General features: G+C 34.2%; 2 protein-coding genes and 1 long non-coding RNA gene across 3 annotated transcripts; 1 reads left to right on the top strand and 2 right to left on the bottom strand.

Annotated features, from left to right (window-relative positions):
- Positions 1-1,593: 1,593 nt before the first annotated feature.
- On the bottom strand, positions 1,594-12,810 carry LOC135840655 (uncharacterized). The gene is made up of 3 exons (XM_065357280.1): positions 11,907-12,810; positions 6,797-11,849; positions 1,594-2,024 (listed from the first exon to the last, which is right to left on the bottom strand). Exons 1-2 carry the CDS (start codon positions 12,808-12,810, stop codon positions 7,816-7,818), a joined length of 4,938 nt encoding a protein of 1,645 aa, XP_065213352.1. The 3' UTR covers positions 1,594-2,024; positions 6,797-7,815.
- On the top strand, positions 2,283-3,929 carry LOC135838990 (uncharacterized). Its single transcript, XM_065354831.1, has 4 exons — positions 2,283-2,402; positions 2,504-2,538; positions 2,616-2,771; positions 3,043-3,929. Exons 1-4 carry the CDS (start codon positions 2,336-2,338, stop codon positions 3,817-3,819), a joined length of 1,035 nt encoding a protein of 344 aa, XP_065210903.1. The 5' UTR covers positions 2,283-2,335; the 3' UTR covers positions 3,820-3,929.
- Positions 12,811-15,050: 2,240 nt separating the features above from the next.
- Positions 15,051-17,208, bottom strand: LOC135838988 (uncharacterized). Its single transcript, XR_010557505.1, has 3 exons — positions 17,020-17,208; positions 15,610-16,730; positions 15,051-15,355 (listed from the first exon to the last, which is right to left on the bottom strand). It is a non-coding gene; the product is annotated as an uncharacterized LOC135838988 (long non-coding RNA).
- Between the last annotated feature and the right edge of the window lie 288 nt (positions 17,209-17,496).

The raw sequence follows: 17,496 nt of genomic DNA, 5'->3' as shown, positions 1-17,496 counted from the left end.
AAAATGGTGTTTTAGCCTCCTAGCGGCCTAGGGTGAAACTAAATCTTACCACCAACTACCCCAAGCATCTGATTTGCTTATTTGAATTTCGCGGACGCGCGAGATTCAAACCAGTTATAAACCAACCAATCAGAGCATTTTTGATAAGAGTTAGTTTTTACCCCGGCCGTTCAGATCGCGCTATTACTGCGACAAAAACGCTCAATGTATTTTAAATGGAGTTGCCAGTATTGTCAGTTGATAGTATTTGGGTATACTAACTTTTCCGCTGAGAGCATACTCAAGTGGGAGGAGCTTGGCTACTGTGTATATCTATATATACTCAGTAACTCGCGCCAATTCCTCACTTTGGTATCGTGCATCTGCAGCGAGCGGTTCATCGTCGAAATCGTACTTGTAAGGCACCACCCTAATCTAAGTAGTCATTCTCCACGAATGCCTCAATTATTTTATAAGGTTAAATGGATCAGTAGATCCTTAAAATTAAATAATTTTGGTAATATTGATATGCACCGCGGCATAATCATATTACGCAAAGTGTTACGCGGGCTTTTTTTTAGTTATGGATTCCACCCTTGACCGTGTGTGGGTCTTGTCATCAACAGGTGGAGAATGTGTACAGTTCTGGGTAAGTATGTGTAGTTTATAATTAATCAATTCTATCGATTAATTAGGGAGTCTTTTAAGTGCATAAATGGGGGTTTTTGCACTTATTATTTCTATACTCGCATACCTAAAGTATGTGGGTATTTTTATATAATGTATTTTCCTATCTACTCCATATTGTCTAGTGTACAATTCACACGTAATTGTATACTAATTGTGATTTAGTCTTAAGTCATAATTGTTCATAAAATCTTTAATTTTGTTACCTTGCACTCTATTAATGTTCTTGTATCATTTGATGCAATAAACTACGTGAAGTCGTTGTAGAGGAATGTTTTTATTTAATTCTAATCAGAGCCTACTTATACTCTACACTTCCTTGCAATAATGACATGGTATCGATATGGTGTGGAGGTTGGAAGTAGTGGTTTCAATAGGTAATACCTACTGAGCTATCCTGGCAACCTATCTCTATTAGTAGGTTTATTTCAAAAATTAAGAGAGATAATTCTCACCACCTAAAGGAGGGAATTATCATCTCCCCCACCTTAGACCATTGCTTCCTACTCCCACTATATCAAGGTACTAACTTATGAAAAAAATGTCAGCATTGTATCTTGATTTCATCAAATTTCAATTTTTTTAAAGATTCAATTTTCAGCTTCCGATGTTGATTGCAGCGCACTCTGGAGCGATTCCAGTAAGCTGGAAAAAATCTAACTTTTGGTGCAGAGCCAGATCGGCTCGAAGATGATTGCTTTGATTTACATGGTACATTTTAGCACACGTACAAACCAAATTTTAGATTTTTATCTCGTGCTTTCCTATTTTGATGAAAACACACCTCACCAATTAAAATGAGCTTCGGCTATTTCAGCCATTTTCAAAAATTCCAAACTTGTCAAAAATTGAAAAATAAGCTTCAGACACGAGACGTAATGATAAGTGTACTAGAATAATTTTTTGTGAAGCATAAGATAAATAAAATTGGGTAAAGAATCGATTTATTTGAATGTAATTACAACAGGACAAAAAAGCCTAGATCACAAAAATATATTCTAGTCCTAATAAAGGATTGAAAGATTTATTTAAATGTAAAATATTAATATGAATTAGGAGTACCTATATAATAAGACAAAAAGCCCACATCAACTGGTCACAATACTTGCAATTTTGACTTTGTGCACATTATATAGGTACCTATACCTAATTATTGATCATCCCATTTGGCACATACAACCATACATTTCCATTGGTGCGCCCGCTATAGGCATACAGTGTTTAAATCCACCGCATCCTTTGGATTTACACCCTTCTTTACACATCATCATGCAAGTGTTTTCTTCGTGGAATTTCTTTCCATTCATACTACAACACATTCCAGATCCCATTCCAGATTCCATTCGTCGAGATTCGATCTGCAACGAAGACAACATAATTTTGAAACTTTATTGATGAAATTGATGTTTCTTCCTCGAGTTATTGTATGTACAATTTATTACAAGTACCCGTACCACATAGCTAGAAAAGGAATTTTATCAAATCGTTAATTAAATTTTTCTTTTAAAAAATCGGCCATCCGTACTGCTTATTTAAAGTTACTAATCACGCGGTGATATCAAGCTAATTTGATTAAACTTTTTAAACCAAATAAGACTTACACATTAACGTTCTGACAAATAGAACTCGATTGAAATCCTTTCAACAATGTAGATATACTTGCTTACGGATGGTCTCAAGTGCGAAGAAAATGGAGATGCGTTTCATTTTTCAAATTTGCCTAATTATTTCTTTAAGTAAGCGTTGATATTTTACGCTTTTATGGCGATATTAACTAAATACTTGCAAGTATCTGTACAATAATATCATGTTTTTCAATCATTATTTTTTTTTGCAGTTTATTGTGCATTACCTCGTTTAGTGAAACAAGGTGTAAGTAGAAGTACATTACCTTCATTATTCTTTTGTTCTTTATTACAGAATTACTTATTGATTTCATTTTGATTTAGAAAAACATAGTTCAAGAATGTCTCAACAACATCGACTGCGAGAATGTAGCGATTACAGATTTGGAACCAGTTCAAGTAGGACGATTTATACAGGGAATAAATGACATGTTTTACCACCGAGAACAAATTATAAATCGAACGTATAATCAAATGCTTGTAAGTATATGATATACACGGGTTAAGGGATGGATCTAGAGGCCTTCAAAGTCAAGTCACTTTTAAAACATTGGTAAATTTCTGTGACCTGGCATTGGCATAATGCTGTCACAGTACTCAAAAGATGCAATTTGAGATTCTGCATCTTCCTAGCCCTTCATCGCCGCAATCCGATACCACTTTTTTTTTTTTTTTTCAACAGATTATGTTAAATGTATGACTTGTATACCTACTTATTATAGAAATTAATTTATTATTGATGAATGTTTAGAAACAAGAAAAACTAAAGAAAGTAAAGCTCAGCCCACGAATGATCATTGATGATATTGAAGATGATTTTGATCATGAATACCAAGTGGCAGCGAGTGAATTCCAAAATAACCTCACCAAACTACAGTCGAATATCAACCAAGTCATTGGTAAAATTAATTACATAACCAATAAATTGGATATTAATAACCGAGGCTTGACGTCAGAGGAACGTAAAGAGTTGGAAAAACAATTGGATGGAAAGAAAACGGAACTAGAAAAAAATAGCAAAGACGCAAAGAACCTCGAATATTATCGATCACCTTTACCTTTCTCAGATCCGTTAACGGATCTGAGAAAACAACGAATTGAAAGGAGGGCAAGAAAATGGCATTGGAGATATTATTACTGTCCCAAAGATGATGATATGATCAAGTTACGATTACGTCTCGAAAAAGAATACATCAAGTATTCGAATTCTGAGGAATTCAAAGTTGTACCGAAGAGTTTGGAAGAATTCACAATGGATTTATTTCAAGTTATTGGTATGGCTCACCAATCAGGCTCAGCTGTTGTACATGGTGATGGAAAAATATCGGCTGAACAAGATTTCTCATTAGTTGAATTCTTTGGAAATGCATACCGGGACCGACTTTTGACTACGTTCATTAATGCCGTTGGATTAAAAAAACCCTTTAATGTGGACATATTCGAACCCAAGAATAGACCTACTAGTACTACCCCAACTAGTACTACCCCATTGGAGAAAATTTCACCCTGGAAAGTTCGACATAAGTAAATAGTTGTGTTTAAAGCAAAAATATTAAAATTCAAAATGTTTTTTTTTTTTTGTTCAATAAACTCCGTTTTTTTTCAACTCTCATTTTTTGAATAAAAAACGTGTTTTTTAAAAAATTTTTGCGACTCTTAACTATGATGAGATTGAGATATGTTATCATTTTATTAAGAAACCTTTCAAGCTTTCATTCATTTGGACTTTTGGACCATAATTATTTTTGTTCTAAATAGTTGAATTGTGTCATTTGTTTTGGTAAAATTGATTTAACGAGGTGTTTTAACATTGGCAGACTCATTTTAAATTTAGAAAAAAATTTGGTTTTTCATTTAAAACAATGACATGCTAAAAACACGTTTTAAACTAAAAAAAACTATGTGCTCGTTTTTGTTTGTTCGTTGTTTTTTCAAACATTTTTTATGCAGCACTGACCCTGGTAGAAGGTGCAGTTTGACCTAGTCTTGTTCGAAACTTTCAACAGTTTCATCTTTTAATCTTTTCTTCCTTTTTTTTCATGGTAATTTTTTTTTTCTTTTTATTTACATCTTAAATCTAAAACTAAATCTAAACAAAGGGGGAGGGGGGAAAGACGGGTTGTCCACCACGACCCATACCCCCTAGGCGGTTGCCAAGGACACAATCACCCTACCAGGCTTCGTTACTCACGCATGCCTATCAGGTAGTTGGAGTCCCCCAACCCGTCTTGGGAAAAGGATTTTAGGGAGCAGAATTTGGTGCCTAGGGGGGGGGTCAACAGTGTTGATCTCCCTTTTGCATTACATGAGTTTTGGATATGGGGGGGGGGGACATTTGCGAGGAGACCGGTGCACTTGCTAGGGGCTTCACACCAGCCTCTCACATTGGACTTAGGAGTACAATACTAGATATGGCTAATTATTTTAGGCTGAAAAATGTAGGAAAATAGGTATGATTAGTTAACTTGTTCTACTTTGCATTAGTTTGCAAATATGTACAGCATTATAATACAAAAAAGAAATTATAATACAAGAATGAAGCCCACACTAAATTAGTTTAAGGTTATGGTTTTGAGAAGAATATATGTATTTAGGATATGCATAGGTTTTGAAAAAATCTAACTATAGTTATTTACAGCTTGAGGTAGGACATTTTAGTGGGTTATTTACAGGGCTTTTACTGGTTGATGTTTGGTTGATAGATCAGGATTGAAGCTGTTACTCCTTCTGGGTGCATACTCTGACAGTAACTGGGTGGTCCCTGAAGCATTCGATGATGGATTGTTTCCATTGACTTTTTAGATATGGACTGCTAGCGGTACATAAGCCAATGGTCTTGAACATAGTTTATCAGTAAGTCGCGGTTTGGCTTATGCGCATGCCGGAATCTGAAAAATAACGTCGCGTACCAAGCGACGACGAGGAGGATGTTTTACCTCCCGCACCTCTGTGTAGCCGTACGTAGGTGGCATAATGTCATAACACAGCTGGCGCATGCGCAGAAGCAAAACCGCGACTTACTATGTTCAAGATAATAGCCGTATGTTACGCTTATGGGCCGCTAGCAGTCCATATCTAAAAAGTCAATGATTGTTTCACTGTTGGCCACTCCAGTTTATCCAGACCACACCCTAGTCTTGGTACTGCTATCTTTTTGATCTTGAGTTGGTCACATTTGGCAGCAAGTGCTTTCATTGTCGTTACAAAGTCCTTGATTGACGGCTTATCATTGTAGTGTTCTTTGGTGATTGCGTAGAGTATGTAATTTCCACCTTTTTTGAGCTCAACTACTTCACCAACCTTAGCACCCCTTGACTTCAGAGTGTCCTGGTTGCCGAAGGCTCGTTTAAATAGGAGGCAATGCCCTTGGACATCCTGAAGTCCCTGCTGACACAATGGGTCAGGGCAAACTGTGGGTATTGTCCAAACAGATCGTCCTCTAATTCCTCTAGGGTGAAGATCCCATTTGATTTGGTCTCTATCTTTCCCCAGTTAGAGTGTTGGATTTTCTTTTCTAGTTCCTTCTCAGCTTGTTTGAGAATTTTCTCCACCCCAGCCGGGGTTATTTGGCCCATCTGAAGGTAATCGCTGTATGGCAGTAGACAACCCACAGTTCATGGTAAATGAAAATCTTTTCCAGTGATTACCTACACTTTAATTTTTTTTAACTTTCGTAGGTACTTTTGTTATTAAGTAACGAGATTTTGTAGGTTAGAAGAAGGTGCAGCTTGACCTAGTCATGTACATAAGTCATGTGTCATTTGTATAAAACTTTCAACAATTTTAACACCCTAAGTAATTATCTTTTTATTCTATGTACTTACCTATCTTTTTTTTTTCTTAATTGGCGAATGAAATTAAATTAATCCTTTCCAGTACCTATTTCCTTACCTACTATTACTCGATTTTTTTTTACGTTTTTTCAATTTTAAAATTTATTTGTAACATCTAATATGTACTTGTTTTGTTTCGTGTAGAATAGTTTGTGTCCTTTTCTTCTCTTTATTAACTTTCGTTGTTTAAATTTGAGTAAATTACGAAAAACTAAGTTTTTAATTTTCTCAACTTGAAAATCAGTTACCTAGTTTAAAAAAATTTCAAAATTAACAAAGAGTTTCGGAATTTTTATATGAATTTTCAAAAGGTTGAAAATGTCAAAATATCAGAATGCTATAAAAATTGAAGACTTTTTATGAATTTTCAAGAGGTTGAAACAATGTCATTATTCATTAATCTGATAATGTCACAAAAGATAAAACCCTGACTTTTGTTGAAAAAAGGGATCAAACGCCAAATAAATTCCCTGACTATGCTTTAGCATAGCTCGTCTTTTCTTCGCCATCCCCCCTCCAGTGACAGATTTTTTTCTGCGTGGCCCTGATTTTCCATATTTCAGTCGTCCTACATCAATACTTCAGTCGTCCAATTCGTGTACCCCCCCCCTCCTAGAGAAACCCATTCGCGACGTTACTGCCTGAAACTACTAATAAATTAGCTTCACTTACTTCTGGAACTACTGTAACGCAGACAATCAATAAACCGATCACCAAAATTGTAAGTTTCTCCATGGTACCTTATTATTGGTTCAACTTTTTACCTAAAACTGTAAACAGAACTCTGATACGTAGAATGAATACTCAAGTATCTCAACATTTGCCAATTTGCTTGAGGTTTATATAGGTATGTACACACCTTGCATTAAATTTTAATTACCCAGAAGAATACAAAAAAAAACAAACAAAGATAAGTATGTGGGTAATTGACTGTGAATAGGCAAAAATATAAAATTTAATTACGATCGTTGAAATTTAATAATTATCTATCTAGTTTTTATGCTTACCCGTTTATTCATCTACGTAATATCGTGTTCACTTTTTATCTAATGCATGTGTACCCAGAATTATGGAAGATTCAATAAGTATCTCTAAATTATTACTTTGGTTTCAGTTTATACAGGGCGTCCGTCCCGGCGCACAGTGGGCTGTGAGCACCCTCAAAACGCCTGTAATTCAAAAACTTGAAATGAACCTTAAAACAATAATACAATGATATGCTCTCTCATGTTTTTGGGGTCGCAGAATACGAATTTGACATTTTTTTGGTAGTGGTGGATGGTGAGGTGGTGAGGGGGGGGTGAAAAATTCAAAATTTGACAATATTGATGTGTGATATGTCGAAATGTATGTTTTTGAGGGTGTAGATCACGAATCTGACAATATTTTTTTCGTAGGAGTGAATGGTGGGGGGTAACGAAAAAGGAATTCAACAATAAGGGCGATTGATTTAATCGCTTCAATACGAACCCTTTTCGTACTCTATTTATTTTCGAATAAAAACAATAACAAAAACTTTTGAATCTTCAAGATAACAAACCTAGCAGCCGAATATTATCGAGATCGCGAACTTTAAATATAACAAAAACATAGCCAAATATAATTAATAACCGCGAATCCGCGACACTCCCGGCGAAAAAAAAAAAAAAACGAATTTTTAAATTTAAAATAATAAGTATAAACGAGAAAAATTACGATGTTTCCAAGGGATACAATTTGTTAATGGGACGGGTAAGTTTAGAATTTTTAGTTTCAACGATTGCTGATCTAACATTACTGTCTGAGCTAACATTAACATTAATTACTTTACCAACTTTCCACTCTCCTCTAGGACAAAATTTTTTATCACCTTCAATTAATACGATATCTCCTACTTTAGGAACTAAGTCTACTACATTTTTCTTTTGTTTTATACTAATATTACGTTCACGAAGACTAGTTAAATATTGAAATTTCCAAACGTTCCAAAATTGATTAATAATATCGTTAGATCTTTTCCATAAATTTACGATTACATCACGTTTAATATTTTTAACATTATCAATATCCGGAATAAAATCGAATTTGGTATTCATCAAATCATTAGGTGTTAATACATTACTATCATTTTCACCTACATAAACAATAGGACGCGAATTAATAACAGAAGTTACTTCATACAACACGGTTCTCAATTGATTTTCTGTTATTATACAATTAAAAATTGTTTTCTTTAGCGACATTTTCACTATACTGATTAATCTTTCGTAAAAACCGCCATGCCACGGGGCATATTCAGGCAACAGTTTCCATTCTATCAAATTATTTTTACAAAAATCTATTACATCATTATCAGAAATTATTTGTTGCCAAAGATTTTCAAAAGCTGATTTGGTTATTTTAAATTGTGGCGCGTTGTCACTTATTACAAATTTTGGAATTGTGCGTAATGCTATAAAATTACGAAAAGCGAGTAGGAATTCTTGAGTGGTCATATTCTCTAAAAGTTCTAAGTGAATCGCACGCGTAATCATACAAACAAAAATACTAACAAATACTTTTTTCTGGACTGAGTTATCACTGACGTATAAAGGACCAAATGTGTCGATACCACAACAGGAAAACGGACTGCTTTGATTTACACGAAATTCAGGTAACGGAGGAATTGCAGGATATTTATATGGACCACCATCGTAGTATTTGCAGTTAGCACATTTTTTTAGAACGTAGTACACCGTCGATCTGCCTTTTGGAATCCAGAAATTTTTTCTCAATTCAGAGAGAGTATGCGAAACGCCAACATGATAGTTATCGATATGAATTTTTTCAATTAATAAGTGAGTGAAGTATTCTTTCTCAGGTAGAAGTATTGGAAACTTTGCATTATCGTCGAGACATGATTCAACCAGGCGTCCATGACAACGTATAATATTTTGAGAATCACGTTTTAAACCAAGCGGATTAGGTTGCGAAATATCAGGATAATTTTTGTTTTGGATATACATAATCCACTGGTTGAAAGCTTCTTCGGTTTTCTGAACAATATTATTCGGATTGACATTTTTCATGTAGCTTAACGTTGCATCAAGTAGATAGTTGAGGGTTTTAAATTGAGTACAATCGATTTTAAAAGGAGGCTGAATTACAGCTGTATTATTGGAGATAAGTACTGGTTCTGGTTCAGGTTCAGGTTCGGATTCAAATTGTAAATTCATTGCCTTTGGCCAAGCAACTTCCATCTCTTTCAACCATGTGGGGCCTTCCCACCAGAACGAATTCAAATCTTGCACTTCTGCACCGCGACTGGCTATATCAGCAGGATTTTCAGCAGATGGAACGTAGCGATAATTGAACGATTTATCAATTTTCTTCACAATTCTTTCTACAAATTTGGGCAAAACTTTTTTCGAACATAACCATGATAATACACATTTGGAATCGGACCATACATAAATATTTTTGATATTAACATCAGAAAATTCATTCTTAACGAAATTCACGATTTGACTACCGATATATATAGCTAACAATTCTAACTTTGGAATAGTTAAATTATTGCGAGGAGCGAGACGAGATTTAGCAAAAACGAGACGAGTTAAATTATTTTTCTTAACGTAAACAGTTGCAGCATAAGCTTTTTGAGACGCGTCAACGAAACAATGTAAATCAAAATCATTACAAGCATTAGTGCCACGAAATACGTACCGATCTATTTCTACATTCGAAATACATTTCAAGTTATCTAATAATTCTTTCCACGACTTTTGATCTTTCTCATCTAAAACATCATCCCAATCTAAGTTTTTGCCCCATAAATATCGAATAAATAATTTAGCTGGTAAAACAACAGGACACAAAAAACCTAACGGATCAAAAATCGAGGATACCTTTTTTACAACTTCACGTTTTGTAATAATAATAGTCGAATTAGTGAGTTTATGATTAATCACAAAAGTATCATTTTTAACATTCCATTTTAACCCTAAAATACTAATTTCAGATACATCTAAACGATCTTCTGGTTTTAAAACATTTTTAAGTTCATTACAATTCGTAACCCAATTACGTAAATTCATCGAAGCATCATTAAAACAAGATTTTGAAAAATTATAAAGATCAATAGCTTCATCTACCGAATCGACACTCAAGATAAGATTATCCACATAAAAACTTCTTAGTAATAGCGGAACGAACTTCGAATCATATTGATTTAAATGAAAAATTATTGTTAAAGTTAACAAAAACGGACTAGCAATAACACCGAACGGAATTTTAGTAAAGCGAAATATAATCAAATTATCGAAGTTTAGCGGTTTATTAAAATCTTTTATCCAAATAAATCTAACAAAATCGCGATCACGTAATTTCAAACCGATTTGCAAAAATGCTTTTTCAATATCAGAAGTTAATACAAAACATCTCAACATTAAGCGCAAAATCAAACCGCATAACGTTTCCAAAAGAACACGACCACGAAAAATACAATCGTTTAAGCTTTTATCAATTTTTCGAGATTTTGCAGAACCGTCATAAACAACTCGTAAACTGGTACTTTTACCTGGTGTCAGAACTTCGTGATGCGGAAGATAATGAACTAAATCTTCTTTATCGTTGATAGATTCGTTGACTCGTTCGATAATACCTTGAGACTCTTGGTATTTGATCACTTTGTCATATTCGTCGAATAATTCTTTGTTCTTTTCGAATTTTCTCATCTGAGATTTCAAACGACCGTAGGCGAGCCCTTTGTTCGATTTTAAATCAGGAGGGTACTCTTTCCAGGGCCAAGCTACTTCATAACGATTATCTATCAATTCTATATTATCATAAAAACTTTTTACCGCAAGTTCATCGCCAATATCCTCCACTGAGGTTGAATCATCTATCCCAATCGCATCTAATTTCCATAGGTTTTCTACCATTTCAATCTCGGAGAAGAAAACTGGAGTTTCGTGGTTTTTATTGATTCGACCAACAACCAGCCATCCAAATTTCGAATTGATTAACGAAGTTGAATCATCAATAATTACTTTTTCCATGACCATAAAATCGAACATGTAGTCATTTCCAATCAGGAGTTCAGGTACAAGATTTTTATCAACTTCAGCGAGCTTGAATTTCTTGAATCTGGAATCTAACTTAATATCGTGGTGATTTATTCGATTAATAATTTTAGGTATCGTATTTGCAGTGATTTTTATTTTTTCACCATCATTTGTAAAAATATCTAAACTAACGACCTTGGTTGAAATTTCTCGAGGAGCTTCGGAACAAATCGTAGAAATTCTAATCGTTTCATAATGAAGAGGCTTCAATTTTAATTTATCGGCCAACCTCGTAGTAATGTACGATCTTCTTGAACCGCTATCCAGAATTGAGGTAACTTTCTGAACACGACTTTCATTACCAACGTTGATTGTGGCTGCTAACAGGTTACCTTCTTGATCTTTCATTAGTAAAGATTCAGTTGGTTCAGGATTACTAACTTCTTTTGAAAATAATTTAATACATAAACTACGATGATGACTACGACGTTTCTTACAATGTACACATGGTTTGTTTACCGTACAGTCTTTAGCGAGATGACCAGGATTCAAACAAATGATGCAACGACCATTCAATTTCTTTCTTCGGTCTTCCAATGTCGTTATTTTGCTGCATTCATCGGAATAATGTGACGTTTCACCGCAATAGATACATTTTTTACTCGGTTTTCTATCACCAGTTATCAAGCTCTCTGTAGTACCTTTGAAAAAATCTTTTTTATTAGGATTATTATCGGATGACTCACTCCAATTCGTACCACAATATTGCTCTTGTTTCCATATCAATTCGCCAACTTTCTGCCTCAATTCGGATAAATCGTTACTTGCAACATCCAAATCGGCTTTCATAATTATATCAAATGGAAACTTCTTCATAATCATCGAGTACAGTATGGTGTTGTTTTGAATATTTTCACCTACACCTTCTAAAGCATGTAAATTCGATTCAATATTATCGTAAGTATTTCGCAAATTTTTAGTCCATTTGTTACTTTTTGGAATTTTCGTTAAATTATCGTATAATAAATCAATTAATTTCTTTTTATTACCAAACTTCTTTTTTACCATTTCGTATGCGATTGGATAGTTTGCAGCAGTGGTACCCATACCTTTCAACAATAATTCAGCTTCGCCTACCAGGTTATTTCTCAAGTACGTAAATTTATCAGTTGCTTCTAAATCAGTATTATGTACAGCTGAGTTGAACGAAGACCAAAACGATTCGAATTCAAGTAGATTACCACCATATTTCTTCAACTCCAACTTTGGTAACTTAATCGTAGCTTTTGAAGAAGAACAACAACTACCGCTACCACCAGATTCAGTTGTACACTGTCTTTTAAAACCTGGAACAGCAGTGCTATTAGAGAATTTTTCGATACTGCTTTCTAATTTACCTTTAATGGCGATGTAGTCATCTTCGAATTTTTCTATGAAAGGGTCCAGATCCGGAACTTCGAAGTTGTCGAATTCGTCAAGTAAAGCAAGATAATTTTTATATATATCTTCGACCATTGTCAATTTCACTTTAACTTCGTTAAAATCTGCCGTCGCCAGCTTCTCACTTATGTATGACATACTTCTAGTCAGTGAAGAACGAAGTCTGGACTTTCGGGTGGATAACGCTTTTAGCTTTTCGGCATTTTCGCTGGTTTCCGGCATTTTTGGAATTTACCAACGAATTCGGAGGACGAAACGAACGATTATTTAGGATCAGCCTGCTACCATAACGAAAAAGGAATTCAACAATAAGGGAGATTGATTTAATCGCTTCAATACGAACCCTTTTCGTACTCTATTTATTTTCGAATAAAAACAATAACAAAAACTTTTGAATCTTCAAGATAACAAACCTAGCAGCCGAATATTATCGAGATCGCGAACTTTAAATATAACAAAAACATAGCCAAATATAATTAATAACCGCGAATCCGCGACAGGGGGGGGGGTGAATGGGATGAAAACGATGAAAAATTCAAAATTTGAGTATGATGATGTGTGATACGTCGAAATGTACCAAGTATAAAAGTAATTACTTTTCACCTTTTTACTCAATTTTAGTTTTTATAAAGTAATTATAGAGGTATAATTTATGTTAAAATACCGTTTTTTGCATACTCTGTTGCATAAATTGGAGTAGAACAAATTTTTGCACGTAGATGCACGGGAAATTCCAGTGGCTGGTAATACTTAAGATCGTGTATTTTAAGATGTGAATTGCCATTTTTGCCCCAAAGTGCCCCGGCGACCTCCACAGTCAATTATAGTGAAAAATCTTAGTGAATTTCGTTAAAATGTTACAAATTTTCTCTTACTGGGACTTTAACGGCTTCCCAACAGAAAATTCTTCCCCACCCTTCGCCCCTTCTACACCTTCGAAAACGTACATTTTGACATATCACACATCATTGTAGTCAAATTTTGAATTTTTCACCGTTTTTACCCCCTTCACCCCCCACCATTCACTCTTACGAAAAAAATATTGTCAGATTCGTGATCTACACCCTCAAAAACATACATTTAGACATATCACACATTATTATTGTAAAATTTTGAATTCTTTACCCCCTTCATCCCCCACTATTCACCCCTACGAAAAAAATATTGTCAAATTCGTGATCTACAACCTCGAAAACATACATTTCGACATATCACACATCATTATAGTCAAATTTTGAATTTTTCACCGTTTTCACCCCCTTCATCCCCCACCATTCACCCCTACGAAAAAAAAATATTGTCAGATTCGTGATCTACACCCTCAAAAACATACATTTCGACATATCACACATTAATATTGTCAAATTTTGAATTTTTCACCCCCCTCACCCCCTACCCCTACAAAAAAAATATTGTCAAATTCGTATTCTGCGACCCCAAAAACATGAGGGAGCATATCATTGTCGTATTGTTTTAGGGTTCATTGTAAGTTTTTGAATTACAGGCGTTTTGAGGGTGCTCACAGCCCACTGTGCGGCGCAGAATAACATCCTTTACCTATTCATTTGTAACTCAGGCAACCAATTCTGAGTACAAATGTGCATGTTTGCCTACCTCGCATTTGAAGGAGCTGCATTTTACTCACATGCCGAACCAAAACCCACTGAAAAAGACGTGTTCAAAAGTTGATTATTTTTACCATTTTTCTTGAACTTTTCGTATCTACCATTTTTATTAATAATTCTTGAAGAAAAAACACTGCTCTTTCTAATCAAATCAAATCGTTTATTGCAGTGGACAGCTTTAGCTGTATTTACAATGTCAATAAACTAGTGAATCAATCGCAAACAAAATGAATAATTTTTAGTGAATCATTTGCAAACGAATTGAATTTTTTAGTGAATCATTCACGAACGAATTGAATAGTTTTTTGTGAATCATTCGCGGACGAATCGACTCATTTACTCAATTTTTGGTGAATCATTCCCGAACGAATTGAATATTTTTTTATGAATCATTCGCGAACGATATGAATTTTTAGTGAATCATTTGCAAACGAATTGATTCGTGTAAGTGACTCGTTCGCGAACGAATCGGTTCATTTACTCAATTTTTGGTGAATCATTCACGAACGAATTGAATAATTTTTAGTGAATCATTTACAAACGAATTGATTCGTGTAAGTGACTCGTTCGCGAACGAATCGATTCATTTACTCAATTTTTGATGAATCGTCCGCCAACGAATTGAATAATTCTTAGTGAACCATTCGTGAAGGAATTGAATAATTTTTAGTGAATCATTCGCGAACGAATTGATTCGTATAAGTGACTCGTTCATGAACACATTAACTCAATTTTTGGTGAATCGTTCGCTGATTCGCGAACGAATTGAATGATGTTTGATGAATCATTCGCGAACGAATTAATTCAGTGTTAGCTGCGAGGCATAAATAAAATTGATTGAGTTAAGAATAAATTTATTGCGATAATAATAGAACAAAAAACCTAGATCTACTAATTAAAATACCTACTTGAAATTTGATTTCGTACACATATACCTATTACCTAGCCTTACCTATTAATCAATCATTAGTCGCCCCACAAACACAAGAAAACAAAGCTTTAACCTTGCCTACTTTTGCCACACACTTTACAAATCCGCCGCAGTTTTTTTTTGATTTACATTCACTACTACATGTTCTCGTGCAAGACTTTTCGTCGTTGAATGTTTGTTTGCTAACAGGGCAAGCGCCTCCGGATTCGATCTGCAACGTAGACGACAACGACATTATGAAATAATTGTAGATACGTAGGTGCCTATTTATTACATCACATGTTATGTTCTCTATTTAATCTACAAAGCGGAAGATCTGTTGTATCTCTTCAATTATTAGATTATCGATTCGATATTTTAGTAGATGTAAATGGTAAGATCATTTAGTAATCGAACTCACCCTAATCCATTGACAATATCGAACTATAAGACGTACCGATACCTACTCAAAAAAGTTTCACTTACTTCTGGAACTAACGCGACGTAGACAATCAATAAACCGATCACGAAAATTGGAAATTTATTCATTTTATCGTGTTCACTTTTTATCTAGGTAATTCTACACAAAAAACCGTGATAGAAGAATAAGTATTCTATCTCAAAATGTTAGTTCGGTCACAATTTATACACAAACTTTGATATAAATTTTTATTGAAACAAGAAGAAAAACATAAATAACTGACTGTGTAATAGGTAATAATAAAATAGGTACCTACCTACCACGCAAAAAATTTCAAAATTTACGTATTATGACCGTTGAAATTTAATATTTATTATTCCTATGTTGATCAATACCTATATTGCCAAACGATTATGGATATAAGTAAGGTAGCCGGTAGGTATAGGAGCTTGCTTAGAATTCAACTGCATCAGAGTTGAATGGATGACTTTTTTCACATTTGTATCTAACAGGCTCCTTGGAATTTGATTGTATTTTGCACCCTTCTTAAGGATTTTCATTACCTAATTAGTGCAATACTTGTTTTGAACATTTTTTCACCTCAAATATTTCGCTTTAATTAGGTACTTACCAATGTCAAAATATCGAAAAAATATCATTTCCGCAACTGGAAAATATTTTGGAACGCAGTGGTGTCAATTTCTTGGTCATTATTGTCAATTATATCAAACTGAATGAATTTGATAAGCTTAAATTTAGGGCTATTTTCCTCGATAGTTTCAAATTTGCAATAATTTCCAAAAAAAATTGGCACCACTGCGATCCACAATATTTCCCTAGTTTCAGTGTCGATGTTTTGTCAATTATTTCAAAAGAAAAAATTTCAAAAGAAAAAATTTCAAAATAAGAATTCACCCAAAAATAGGCACCTAAGTAAGCTAGACTTGCAAATCTCAAAAAAATGGCCAACTGCTATAAAAATTCTACATTTATTATCAAGAACGTGGTTGCAACTACACGCGTAATGAGTAATTCTTCGTGAATTCTTTGTAATTCCTCCTCCGGCTACGCAAATTCCGAATCCGCCACAGTCCTCCAATTCACAACCAGGTTTACACTTAGCTAGGCATCGATTCTTACTGGTGAAGATTTGAGCATCAACGGTACATTTACCATCGACTCCAACCTATAAAAACACATAAATGTGTGAGTGAGCTAAAGAAAAATTTCAAACAATCAACGTAGGTAGTATAGGTACCTAGGCTACCTAAATTAATTTGGATTAAATTTTGTACAAAAACATGTGCTTAAAAGCGATTAAATATTTCATAGAAATATGAAGAAAATTGAGAAATTACTGAAAAAATTGAACAGAATTTTTTTAAAAGTAAGTACCTTACCTACCTAGGTAATAGATCAATACTTACGAGCAAAGTATACTAAAAAAACGTGCAAAAAATTAAGTCAAGTCTTACTGGTATAGTTCCTGCAATGTAGGCAACCAATACGCCGACAGCGAAAATAGTAACTTTATTCATTCTTTGTTTTTATCGTTACACATATACCTAGAATTACAAAACAAACGAATGCTGGAAATTGAATTTCGGGTAGTGTAGGTAAGTAGGTATAGGTATGTACATATGTATGTAAATTGAAAAAAGTAATTATAATAAAATGTTTGATGAATGCATCAAAAAAACATTGCAATTGTAATAACAATCGATAAAAATTGATATTTTGTGATATTGAATAAGGTTATACCTACTCCACTGTTTGCAGTATATTATGTAATGCTTACGAGCCAACATTATTGACCCTCTTGTAGACTGTATGCCAGGTTATTTTGTTCCAGAATTTCCGATTCATTGATTACCTACGAGTACATCATTGAAAAACAGAGCATTAATGATTAAAGATTTGCGTTTTCGAATTGAATCCATCTTGTTTGCGAT

The sequence above is a fragment of the Planococcus citri genome, chromosome 3 (genome assembly GCF_950023065.1).
Source record: "Planococcus citri chromosome 3, ihPlaCitr1.1, whole genome shotgun sequence".
NCBI lineage: Eukaryota > Metazoa > Arthropoda > Insecta > Hemiptera > Pseudococcidae > Planococcus > Planococcus citri.
The sequence above is the reverse complement of the archived record's forward strand: the minus strand, read 5'-3'. Positions and strand labels throughout refer to the sequence as shown.